The sequence below is a fragment of the Onthophagus taurus genome, chromosome 3, assembly GCF_036711975.1.
Source record: "Onthophagus taurus isolate NC chromosome 3, IU_Otau_3.0, whole genome shotgun sequence".
NCBI classification, from domain to species: domain Eukaryota; kingdom Metazoa; phylum Arthropoda; class Insecta; order Coleoptera; family Scarabaeidae; genus Onthophagus; species Onthophagus taurus.
In genome coordinates, this window is record NC_091968.1 from 25,191,869 (window position 1) to 25,205,381 (window position 13,513).

Below are 13,513 nucleotides of genomic sequence, written 5' to 3' on the forward strand. Positions count from 1 at the left end.
AAAAATGGTAATAATTGGGTTCAATCTTTTTATGGATCTAGTCTTTATGGTCCATTATTAAGGTTTTATGTATAAAAAGTTTTTCCCCATCGCTTTTATTTTATGAGTTATGATTGAGTTAATTTTCGAAAATCAACAATTTTGATGTTTAATCGATTTAGAGCTTATAAATAAAAAATAGTAATAATTGGGTTCAATCTTTTTATGGATTTAGTGTTTATGGTTCATTACCAAGGTTTTATGTATAAAAAGTTTTTCCCCATCGCTTTTAATTTTTGAGTTATGATTGAGTTAATTTTCGAAAATCAACAATTTTGATGTTTTATCGATTTAGAACTTATAAATAAAAAATGGTAATAATTGGGTTCAATCTTTTTATGGATCTAGTCTTTATGGTCCATTACTAAGGTTTTATGTTTAAAAAATATTTCCCCATCGCTTTTATTTTATGAGTTATGATTGAGTTAATTTTCGAAAATTTTGATGTTTAATCGATTTAGAGGTTATAAATAAAAAATGGTAATAATTGGGTTCAATCTTGTTATGGATCTAGTCTTTATGGTCCATTACTAAGGTTTTATGTATAAAAAGTTTTTCCCCATCGCTTTTATTTTATGAGTTATGATTGAGTTAATTTTCGAAAATCAACAATTTTGATGTTTAATCGATTTAGAGCTCATAAATAAAAAATGGTAATAATTAAGTTCAATCTTTTTATGGATCTAGTCTTTATGGTCCATTACTAACGTTTTATGTATAAAAAGTTTTTCTCCATCGCTTTTAGTTTTTGAGTTATAATTGAGACAATTTTCGAAAATCAACAATTTTGATGTTTAATCGATTTAGAGCTTATAAATAAAAAATGGTAATAATTGGGTTCAATCTTTTTATGGATCTAGTCTTTATGGTCCATTATTAAGGTTTTATGTATAAAAAGTTTTTCCCCATCGCTTTTATTTTATGAGTTATGATTGAGTTAATTTTCGAAAATCAACAATTTTGATGTTTAATCGATTTAGAGCTTATAAATAAAAAATAGTAATAATTGGGTTCAATCTTTTTATGGATTTAGTGTTTATGGTTCATTACCAAGGTTTTATGTATAAAAAGTTTTTCCCCATCGCTTTTAATTTTTGAGTTATGATTGAGTTAATTTTCGAAAATCAACAATTTTGATGTTTTATCGATTTAGAACTTATAAATAAAAAATGGTAATAATTGGGTTCAATCTTTTTATGGATCTAGTCTTTATGGTCCATTACTAAGGTTTTATGTTTAAAAAATATTTCCCCATCGCTTTTATTTTATGAGTTATGATTGAGTTAATTTTCGAAAATTTTGATGTTTAATCGATTTAGAGGTTATAAATAAAAAATGGTAATAATTGGGTTCAATCTTGTTATGGATCTAGTCTTTATGGTCCATTACTAAGGTTTTATGTATAAAAAGTTTTTCCCCATCGCTTTTATTTTATGAGTTATGATTGAGTTAATTTTCGAAAATCAACAATTTTGATGTTTAATCGATTTAGAGCTCATAAATAAAAAATGGTAATAATTAAGTTCAATCTTTTTATGGATCTAGTCTTTATGGTCCATTACTAACGTTTTATGTATAAAAAGTTTTTCTCCATCGCTTTTAGTTTTTGAGTTATAATTGAGACAATTTTCGAAAATCAACAATTTTGATGTTTAATCGATTTAGAGCTTATAAATAAAAAATGGTAATAATTGGGTTCAATCTTTTTATGAATCTAGTCTTTATGGTCCATTACTAAGGTTTTATGTATAAAAAGTTTTTCCCCATCGCTTTTATTTTATGAGTTATGATTGAGTTAATTTTCGAAAATCAACAATTTTGATGTTTAATCGATTTAGAGCTTATAAATAAAAAATAGTAATAATTGGGTTCAATCTTTTTATGGATTTAGTGTTTATGGTTCATTACCAAGGTTTTATGTATAAAAAGTTTTTCCCCATCGCTTTTAATTTTTGAGTTATGATTGAGTTAATTTTCGAAAATCAACAATTTTGATGTTTTATCGATTTAGAACTTATAAATAAAAAATGGTAATAATTGGGTTCAATCTTTTTATGGATTTAGTCTTTATGGTTCATTACTAAGGTTTTATGTTTAAAAAATATTTCCCCATCGCTTTTATTTTATGAGTTATGATTGAGTAAATTTTCGAAAATCAACAATTTTGATGTTTTATCGATTTAGAACTTATAAATAAATAAAGGTAATAATTGGGTTCAATCTTTTTATGGATTGTCTTTATGGTTCATTACCAAGGTTTTATGTATAAAAAATATTTCCCCATCGATTTTATTTTATGAGTTATGATTGAGTTAATTTTCGAAAATCAACAATTTTGATGTTTAATCGATTTAGAGCTTATAAATAAAAAATGGTAATAATTGGGTTCAATCTTTTTATGAATCTAGTCTTTATGGTCCATTATTAAGGTTTTATGTATAAAAAGTATTTCCCCATCGCTTTTAGTTTTTGAGTTATGATTGAGTTAATTTTCGAAAATCAACAATTTTGATGTTTATCATTTTTATCTTCTTAAAATCTGCCTACAATTTCGCTATTTGTTCTTCTTCCTTCACTCACTTTATTATTAATTATATTAACACATATAATTAATAATAAACTGTTTATAATCTTGAAAACCGTTCAAAAATCAACAAAATAAATCAAAATAAAAAGAAATTAAAGTTTGACATTTGGCAACTAACTCAAAATTGTGATCTCAGTGCTACCAACCTATGAATTATATAACTGTAAACTAACTAAGGAAGTAACCAACTAAGAAATTTTTTTAACATTCAAAGATATTACTTTATTTTTAATAACATTAATAAATTAAATATTTGATTTCGAAACATATATCTATTTATCGACATGCGCATTGTTGGGAATGTTGAGAAAGATTTAAATCGGGATCATTTGGATCTCGAGGTCTTCCTCGCCGACCTGGAAGCATTGCCATATCCACAGCCGATTCCATTCTTATCATAACTCGTTCTAAAAGGGTTTCAACGGCTCTCGAAACGTTTTGACCTGTAGCTGCGCTAGTTTCTAAATAAATTAAACTATAAAAGCAAAATTAGCGTTATAAAGAAGCTTTTTATATAAACAAACTTGTGTTTTTCGGCAACTTCTCTCGCTTTCCATTCTGGGATTACCCTCCTATCCTCTAAATCGGCTTTATTTCCGCATAAAATCACATCAGGGGCGTCACAATATGCGTGTAACTAAAAAAATTAATCAAAAAAATTTTTTTTTAATCTAAAATGGTTTTACTTTGAGTTGTTCGACCCAATTTCTTATTTCTAAAAAGCTTTGTTCGCTGGTTAAATCAAAGATTAATATAAAACCCATTGCGTCTCTATAAAAAGCTGTTGTTAAGCTTCGAAATCTAAAAAAATAATATTAAATTTAAAAATTATTTATTGAGCTATTACCTTTCTTGTCCTGCTGTGTCCCAAAGTTGTAAATGAACCCTATGGGTTCGTCCTTTCGATTGATAAAGCTTAATGGAAAAGATTTAAAAATTATTTCAAAATAAAATTTAAATTTCTCACCATTCTTTTCTCTTTAAAATCAATTCCGACCGTTGAAATAAATCTTGCATTAAAAACACCATCGGTGTATTGATACAAAAAGCTCGTTTTTCCAACTCCCGAATCGCCGAGCGCTAAAAATTTGATTAAATAATCGTAATCCATGGCGATTTAGTCGAAATTAGCTTTAACTGGTAATGGATAAGGTGTTATACTAAAAATGGAAGCTTATCGCGACTCAGATATCAAACTCATGACATTGGCACCATTGTTTTAATTCGCGTCCGGGACCTGAAACGCCCGTCCAGCTTTCAGGAGCTTTTCAAGGACTTCCCAGTTAGATTATTATTGACAACTTGTTGCTTTTGAGACCACCTGTCTGTATCAAAAAAAAAATTTAAAGGAAACTGTAATACCGATAAATTTTATTTCACCCAATAGGTGGCACTAAATTAAAACTAAATAATTTTTTGATTAAATTTATTTTTAATTGTTATAATAATATAGTGCCGATAAAATTTGTTATTGAAATGTTCGATGTAAAAATTTCTTGTATTTCAAGTCAGTCATTTATTAAATAATCACTTTTATTGCTGCAAGGAAACGTTTAGATTTATAGAAAAGTCCAAAAGTTGTTATCATTAAGTGCGTTTTGATTCTTTTATGTGGTCGTGGTTATGTAACTATTATTGAGAACATCGTGGCTCCCATAAAACGACGTAAAAGTTGTATTTGTGCTTAAACTTAACGGAAATGTATCGCCGCTATTCATCGTGCTAAACGTCGAGACCATTTCGCTCGTATTTTCAGGACTTGTCGATATTATATGCTCTCTAATTTGACATTCAGAACTGAAACGATAAAATTAATTGGTTAAATTTTGATACGAAGCGAACTTACCGATTATTTTGGGTGTATCTCCTCGAATGAGATCCGATGGGTGTTTGTCTTATCGAATAAATAAAAACTCCAGTCATTGTTAGAACGAACGATAAGAAATATAATGCGTGTAACTAAAAGAAAAGATTACTTAGTGAGAATTAACACTTTTTATTCCTACCAAGACTAGTCAATTGAACGGTTTTGATATTGCGATTACAATTTTCTTTGAACAAATGTTTATAGTTCTCTCTGTGGTTATTGGCTAATCATTTACTATATAAATAAATAAAATCACACCTCGAAAAAATGCTGGAACAAAAAGTGGGTGAAAAAAATGCTGAGCAGAAATAACTTTACGGAAATTATGAGGTTTATTCGATTCAACAACAGAAATCAACGAATACAACTTTTACAAATCGATAAATTTGCTTTAAATACGAAAGTTTGGGACTTTAATGCATTTATAGATAAACAATGGCGCCTGGCGTTCTAAAGCAATAATTCAAGATCAGAATTAATTCGAAATTCGGATATACCTAAGTCTCTCCCATCAAAACCGAGGTATATTTGAGTATCATCAGCATACATGTGGGTTTTGCAATGCTTTAGATTGGAACAGAAAAAAGCTTCCGAGTTGAAATCCTTAAAATCTGTATAAGTAATACTCTTAACAGGATTTGGACGTATTTCAAATGATAATGTGAAAACTAAACTGCTCAAAGATAGGAATAAATCGATTACCATAAAAGCCATCAACATCTAAGCCATTGATGTTGAAATCACCTAAGCAGACAAGTTCCTCAGAATATGGAGCAAGATAGGATAGGACATCTTCAAAACGCGAGAGAAATTCACCCAAACCTCCATGAAGTCGATAAGCAACACCATGGAAACAAGAAAGTCAATAAGTTCAATCCAAAGATGCTCTATAGCGAAAGATATATTCATCATGTGACTTAAAAATCGACGATTTTTTTTTAATGACCCAAAAAACACGTTAAAAATAAGAAGAAAGTGCGGAAAAGTGACTAACACTAGATTGACTTCAGCTACAAAACTTCTGTTATATGATAACTAACTTCAGGTTTAAAATGTCAACCTCAGTTTTGACATATTTATAATCTTCATTAAAAATCCTTTAAAATGAGTACAAACATGATATATTTATCTCCAATATTAATGAAATTATGGTCAACTTCCGGTTAAGAATGTCAACGTCAATTTTGACATATTTGTAATCGTCATGAAAAGTCCTTTAAAATGAGTCCAAACATGATACGTTTAATTCCAATATTACTAGAGATATAAGCAACTTCCGGTTTGAAATGTCAATGTCATTTTGACGTATTCTTAATTTTTATAAAATGTCTTAATATTTTCCACAAAATAATGAAAAAAAAATAAAAAATTAAGGTTGGTATTAATATATAAAAATTAAATTGCTATCTTCATTGTTGCTAACTTCGGGTTTAATGTTTCTTTTGTTTCTTGAGATAAGCGCGTCTTGTTTGGACTCATTTTAAAGGTTTTTTTAATAAAAAATGCATCATGAAAGAACACCATGAAGTTGTCCATTATATGATAACTAACTTCAGGTTTAAAATGTCAACCTCAATTTTGACATATTTCTAATCTTCATTAAAAATTCTTTAAAATGAGTACAAACACGACATATTTATCTTCAATATTAATGAAGTTATGGTCAACTTCCGGTTAAGAATGTCAACGTCAATTTTGACATATTTGTAATTGTCGTGAAAAATCCTTTAAAATGAGTCCAAACATGATACGTTTAATTCCAATATTACTCCAGATATAAGCAACTTCCGGTTTGAAATGTCAACGTTATTTTGACATATTCTTAATTTTTATAAAATGTCTTAATATTTGCCACAAAAACAGAAATATAATGAAAAAAAATAAAAAATTAAGGTTGGTAGTAATATTTAAAAATTAAATTGTTATCTTCATTGTTGCTAACTTCGGGTTTAATGTTTTTTATTCTAACTTTTTTGTTTTTTAAGATAAGTACGTCTTGTTTGGACTCATTTTAAAGGTTTTTTAATGAAGATGACTAATATGTCAAAATTGACGTTGACGTTTCAAACCGGAAGTGATTGTATCTCCATTAATATTAAAGTTAAATATGTCGAGTTTGGTCTCATTTTAAAGGATTTTTTATGTAGTTGACAAATATGTCAAAATTAAAAGTTGAAAGTTCGAACTTTTTGGTTTTATGAGATAAATGCGTCAAGTTTGGACTCACTTTAAAGGTTATTTTATGAAGATTACGAATATAATAATAAAATTAAAGTTGATATTGACAACTGAAAGTTTTTTTCACGCATAAACACGAATGTTTCTAATTCTCGTTCTAGTTTTAGTTCAAAAGAATATACAACACAGAATCCACCTATCACTGCCACTAGAATTTAAAAATTATTTTAAATAAAAGAACAGAAAGTTAAACCTTTTTTTAATTATTAAAATATATCTAAATATATTTTAAACGGCTTTTAAAGTTAATGAATTATCACCATCGTTTTTAGGAACTTTCGTCGCGATGCAACACCAATCTGTGATATTGGTTGCATACTTTAACGGGTACGATAATTAATTAACACACTGTACAGAATGGTTCAAATTCGATGTCCGAATCTTGGTTATTATTATAGGTGGAGTATTATAACTAAGACATTATATTTGTTATTTTTTTCTGATTACAAAAATATGGGGTTAAATTATTTCTTATTGTTTTAGAATAAAGCTAAAAATAAATTTTTTTTTGGGTCATCAAAGAAATTAAATTTACAGTTTTCTGTAAATTATAACTAAAATTTAAGATATCATATTTTTGATATTTAGAATAAATACATTTGTTGAACTGTTTAATTTATATTTGTTTTACACAAAAGTTGGAATAGATTGCATTATTTCACATTTTTTATTAATATTTAATATTATTATTAAATGACTTAACAAATTATAGCAACATTTGTTTGTATTCAAAAATTTTCTGAAGTGTCAAATTAAAAATCCTGTTTTTAAGATGGATTACGAAAAGTTTAATATGTTACATATTAGAAAATAAAGTAAATTTTATATAAATTTTTAGCAGAATAATTTATCGTAATTTACAGGAAACTGTAAATTTAATTTCTTTTATGACACAAGAAAAGTTTATTTTTAGCTTTATTCTAAAACAATAAGAAATAAACCTATATAACCGCATATTTTTGTAATCAGAAAAAAATAACAAATTTAATAAGCGAATAATCAGTGGTTGTTTCTGTTTAAAAAAACGAAAATTGTCATAATAACCAAAATTGGCGAAACTGAAAAGTGACAACATGACATTACATAAAATTGATTATTATTTACTTATAGTTTAGAATATAGTGGTTGTGTTAAAAGCCGGTAATTTGACCAGTCGCGGTAGGAATAAGTATTTCGTGAAGTGTCAATAGAAATAGTATTAAGCAGTAAAAATCAAAAATTACTTTATAATTAAATAACAACATTCCTATCATGAGTGTGTAATAATTTCCGGTTAATAACGATAGATGCAGCGCTGTGTTACCCATGTAAAGTAAAAATATGGACGAAAGAGTGCAATAAATAAATTGACACAACGTTAAGGTCCCTAATAAGACACTCGCGTCAGACCAAGATGTGTTTAAGATGGTTTGTTTTTCTAATAACAACCTAAAAAAATCAAATTAATCAAAAATAATTTAAATTTGTTAAACTTACATTTGTATTCCACTCACAACACTCCCAAATAACCCCAACAAACCCAAATACTCAACAACATCCGTATTTTTAACCGATAATTCTTGAAGAACAGTTACTATGGCGAATAAAACCGCTCCACCTAAACACAACATATCCCCGACTAATTGGTTCTTTCCATCCATTTTTTTATCATCGATATTAGCCAAAACTAAACCTCCAACACCAATAAGACAAATCGAAACTGCGATTATATGTACCATTCGGAATCTTACTCCAAGTACCAAACAACTTAGTGCTAAAGCTACAGGAATTGCAACGCAGCCCAATAACTATAAAAAAATTAACGATGTTTATTTAGGATTATTTTTTTTACAAACTTACTTGAACGCAAGTTAATGTTGTAAATTGATGAGCTGTACTTAATAAAGTGTTTGCTTGGACGTCAATTAAACATAAAAGTAAATATCTCCATCCACGAGCTTTTATAATTGAGATTAATCCGTGATCGCCTCTACGAAATGCCAACCAACTTGTATAAACCGAACATAAAAACATGTAATGTGGGAAATTTTGACCTGTTGGTAAAACATTAATCGGGGGGGTGTTAACGTGATGAAGAATTGTGTTGGAAATGACCAATAAAAGTGATAGAATTTGACCCAAAATGATATTTTGCCACACTTTCCTACAAAAAAAAATTTTTGAGTTAAAATCATGAAAAAATTATAACGATTTTTTACCATTTTCCTAATTCCGCTAATTGGTTACCTATTTTATTACAAAAATCATTTCCATTTTCCATAGTTTTTTCTTGCATTTCGTCACATTTCGCGTGTTATTGAAAAAAGGCGAAGGGGTGGGGCACAACCCCTATTTTAAGGTTATCAGCGCATGTCTCGTTTCCATAGTAACGGGGAAAATGATACAGATTTAGAATTTTTTATTAGGAAAATTTTAAAACGAAAAGTTATAAAATGTAAATAATGAAATAATAAATTAAAAATCATCAAATTAAATTAAAAAATAATTGTTATATAAATTAAAATTAAATTAAAGGTTGGTAGTTCTGAATTAAGATGCAATTTCAAGTTGGTTGTCAAATGTCAAATTTATAATGTCAAAGTCCGTATTCACACCGAAAAATTAGAAAATCACGAATTATACAAAAATGATATTATAAAATATAAATAATGAAATAAAATGAATAATAAAATAAAATGAATAAATTAAAAATCATCAAATTAAATTAAAAAATTAATTGTAATTTAAAAATCCGTTGGTGTTATTTAAATTAAAATTAAATTAAAGGTTGGTAGTTCTGAATTAAGATGCAATTTCAAGTTAGTTGTCAAATGTCAAATTTAAAATGTCAAAATCCGTATTTACACCGAAAAATTAGAAAATCACGAATTACACAAGAATGATAATAGAAATTTCAAATATTTTTGATGATTTATTCCACTTAAGAAGAGTAAAAGGAAAAGTGGATGTCTTGGTTACATAAACAGTTCGATAATTGTGCGAAAAAAAGCATTTTATTAACAGTTGACAGCAAAAATCGTATTCGAACAGGTCGCAAGATTGTATTTTTGTGTAAATAACTGCTGTTATAAAAGATTTTTAATTGTGTTTTGTTCCCATTTTGATTGTTAAGGAATGGTTTTTTCAAAAAACTTCAAAATCTAATAAAGTTAACAAAGCACCTCGAAATTTAAGTCGATTAAAGCTGTCTCGTTCCCATAGTAACGGGGAAAATGATAGATTTAGATTTTTTTTTTTAAAAATTTTAAAACGAAAAGTTATAAAATATAAATAATGAAATAATAAGATAAAAATCATCAAATTAAATTAAAAAATTATTTGTAATTTAGAAATCCGTCGGTGTTATTTAAATTAAATTAAAATTAAAGGTTGGTAGTTCTGAATTAAGATGCAATTTCAAGTTGGTTGTCAAATGTCAAATTTATAATGTCAAAATCCGTATTTACACCGAAAAATTAGAAAATCACGAATTACACAAGAATGATAATAGAAATTTCAAATATTTTTGATGATTTATTTCACTTAAGAAGAGTAAAAGGAAAAGTGGATGTTTTGGTTATATATACAGTTCGATAATTGTGCGAGAAAAAGCATTTTATTAACAGTTGACAGCAAAAATCGTATTCGAACAGGTCGCAAGATTGTATTTTTGTGTAGATAATTGCAGTTATACAAGATTTTAAGCATTGGTTGTTTCAAAAAATAAGAAAATTCGAAGTGGGTAGAAAGTGATATTTCATATAAAATGAAAATCTTTACTTAAAATCATAAAAATAATGAAGCGCAGCACCTCTACTACACAATACGTAGTGCGGAATTAAAAGAAGATAGGTAAAGTTAACAAAGCACTACGAAATGTAAATCGATCGAAACTAACAAGAAGAAATCATTCATTCCTACGTCGTCAAATCCCTAAGGATCTTACCGTAAGTGGTTTGGGGCGAAATTATATTAAAAACTTGGTTTTAAAAGTCAGTTTGCTGTTAGAAAATCATTCATAAGTATGATTAATTTAGAACTTTGGAGTTTTACACATCCTTGTGGATTTGTCGTAGTCTTTGTACTAGCTCTATGTGACCAATGATCACATGCGGAGCAGCAGCCTGGTATAGGAAAATCCGACAGACTTCAGTTATCAGGAAATCTCTAGTGCGATAAGCACAAAGCCAACCCCTGCAATGAATGTTCTGCTTCTCCTATCTCATTTGCATTTGCATATAGAGAAAGTGGCTAGAACTACCATCTATATGTTTAAGCAATATGCTCAAAACTGCTCCGACATGTCCTACCGCGGAAGACACTATAAGCACTGATATTGTGCTATCAATGCCATCAGATTTAGCGGGATCACTATCAATGATTAATGCTCGATGTCAGATTGTACGACCTGAACGGCAGTCCTGGATCGAAAATGAAAACTCTTTGATTCAGGCAGATATTTGCATATTCACAGATGAATCAAAAACGCCAGAATGGGTCGGGGCAGGAGCCAGACACTTCGGATTATTCACGCTTACAGCCTCGTATTTGCTATTGACATAGGTATTAAAATCCTTGATCTCTTGAGAGAAATGACAGTACGATTTTTCTCAGACAGTCAAGCCGCTCTCCAGGTGGCTCTGGTTAATGATCTGGTAAAAGAACTTTAAACACACTGAGTTGTGATAATAAAGTTTCTCTTATCTGGGTCCCAGGTCATTCTGGGGTTGCTAGCAATGAAGCAGATGAGCTAGCACGAGAGGGCAGAGCTAAAGAGTTTGTAGGGTCAGAGCCAGCAATTGATATATCATTTGTGATGGCCAAACATAGGATTGGACTGTGGGCTGAAGGGTTCTTCTGGAATGAGACAAGTTAAGTTATTTATACCACCACTATGAAACCCGGGAATATTTTAGGACTTACTCGTAGCAGCATTAAAGTTCAGTTTTATTGGACACTGCCGATTAAAGACATACATCAATTTGTTGGGTCTAGCCGACGATGTTGAATTCTGACTATGTGCGGAGAACGAGGAGACAATTGAACATGTTTTATGCATTTTATTTGGTTTTTATTAATCAGGACAGCAACTCCTTTTGCGGCTCTTTTTGATTTATGGACATCTGACCAAATACAAAAATAGTGTTCTAGTTCCTCAGTGCCTTTCGGTCAGTCTATCATCTCTATTTGTTTTTGTGTTATACTCTGTGTATTCCATATTACCAATCTAAAAGTCCGTCTTCGTACCAATTTCGATTACCATTTATCCATCAAATTGCAAGGATTGTTGAAAATATTGGAAGCTTTAAATAATTTTTCTTTTACAAGTATTGGGTTGCTGGTGCTGTGCCTTAACTCCCAAGCTGGAGGACCAGAATTGTATAGGATTGACCTAGGATTGAATAAAAATTAAAAATAGTACTGGTTCCGGATATTGAAAGATGGTTATATACTTAGTTTTTAAATGAAAGAATTAAGAATAACACTATTACTGACGATAATTTAGGAATGAAAGTTATCAAATTTCATAAAACTTTTAATTGAAGCATAAAATTTCAAGCCAATCTAGGTTGGATAAAAAAATTTAAAAGACGTCATAAGATTATTAATAATTAGCGAAGAAAAACTTTCCGCAAACCATTCAGCTGTTCCTGGGTTCATTGAAAGTTTTCGTGAAAAAAATAAATCTTCTAAATTTACATCTTCAACAAACTTATAATACCGATGAGACAGGATTAGTTTATAAGAATTTAAACTATTAAACATTGGTGATGAAAGATGAAGAAAGGACTCCAGGTAGAAAAAATTCAAAAGAAAGGATAACAATTATACCAAGTCTTAATGCAACTGGTAACCATAAACTTCCACTATTAATTATTGGAAAAGCCAAAAATTCCTGTTAAAAATGCCGATGTTTACTATAAATTTTCGAAAAACGCATTAAAGAATGGCCACGAAACTGTAGAAGAGCTGACATTGGTGGATGGAAACTTTACAGTTCTCTTCTTTCCACCAAATACTACAACAATCTTACAGCCTTTATATCAAGGAATAATTAGATCAATGAAATCGACATACAGAAGAAAGCTACTGTGTACTTTGTTGGCGATGAATGGAGACATTGGCAGTAAATTCAAAAAATTGTTACTGAAAGATGTTGTGTTTTTAATATCGGCATCATGGACTGATACTAAACAATCCGTTATCCTGAGTGGTTGAAAACATCTACGGCTGATTCGATGGACGATGATTTTCATGATCAGGACAACATGAGACAGTGTTGGACGATAATGAAATATATGATTGGGCTATAGGAGCAAATAAACGTTCCGATAAGTTAATTACTGACGAAGATGTTCTTCTAGACAATAATAACAGCCAAGACAGCACTAGTAGAGAGGATCCAATACCGCTCAATATTGATGATATATTAAATAGTGCAAACACTTTAATAGATTAGGCAGCGAATGGAAACTTGTTCGTGGCAGAACATTGAGAAACATAAGAGAAAAAGTAGTCTTATGTAAAATTAGAAAATGTTGAATTTTTAGCATGTTGCTTTTAACTAATAACTATGTATAACTATGTACTGTTATACATAGTATGCAGTTTAAATCTATGTTGTATATTTTTATTGAACTAAAACTAGAACTAACACTAGACCTAGAACTAGAAACTTTCGGGTTTAGCCGTGCGTCTTCAGTACATTAAGAATATCAACGTCAATTTTGACATATTTGTAATCGTCGCGAAAAATTCTTTAAAATGAGTCCAAACATGATAAGTTTAATTCCAATATTACT

At 29.2% G+C, this 13,513-nt stretch overlaps 2 protein-coding genes across 2 annotated transcripts; both read right to left on the reverse strand.

Moving 5' to 3' along the window:
• Positions 1–2,828: 2,828 nt before the first annotated feature.
• LOC111423026 (RAS oncogene family member Rab27) lies at positions 2,829–3,950 on the reverse strand. The gene is made up of 5 exons (XM_023056278.2): positions 3,594–3,950; positions 3,474–3,541; positions 3,313–3,427; positions 3,151–3,263; positions 2,829–3,101 (listed from the first exon to the last, which is right to left on the reverse strand). The coding sequence occupies exons 1-5, from the start codon at positions 3,735–3,737 to the stop codon at positions 2,903–2,905; spliced, it is 639 nt and encodes a 212-aa protein (XP_022912046.1). The 5' UTR covers positions 3,738–3,950; the 3' UTR covers positions 2,829–2,902.
• Positions 3,951–4,035: 85 nt separating this feature from the next.
• On the reverse strand, positions 4,036–9,363 carry LOC111423019 (solute carrier family 35 member F2-like). The gene is made up of 6 exons (XM_023056271.2): positions 8,930–9,363; positions 8,571–8,874; positions 8,208–8,518; positions 7,955–8,159; positions 4,473–4,585; positions 4,036–4,423 (listed from the first exon to the last, which is right to left on the reverse strand). The coding sequence occupies exons 1-6, from the start codon at positions 9,004–9,006 to the stop codon at positions 4,234–4,236; spliced, it is 1,200 nt and encodes a 399-aa protein (XP_022912039.2). The 5' UTR covers positions 9,007–9,363; the 3' UTR covers positions 4,036–4,233.
• Between the last annotated feature and the right edge of the window lie 4,150 nt (positions 9,364–13,513).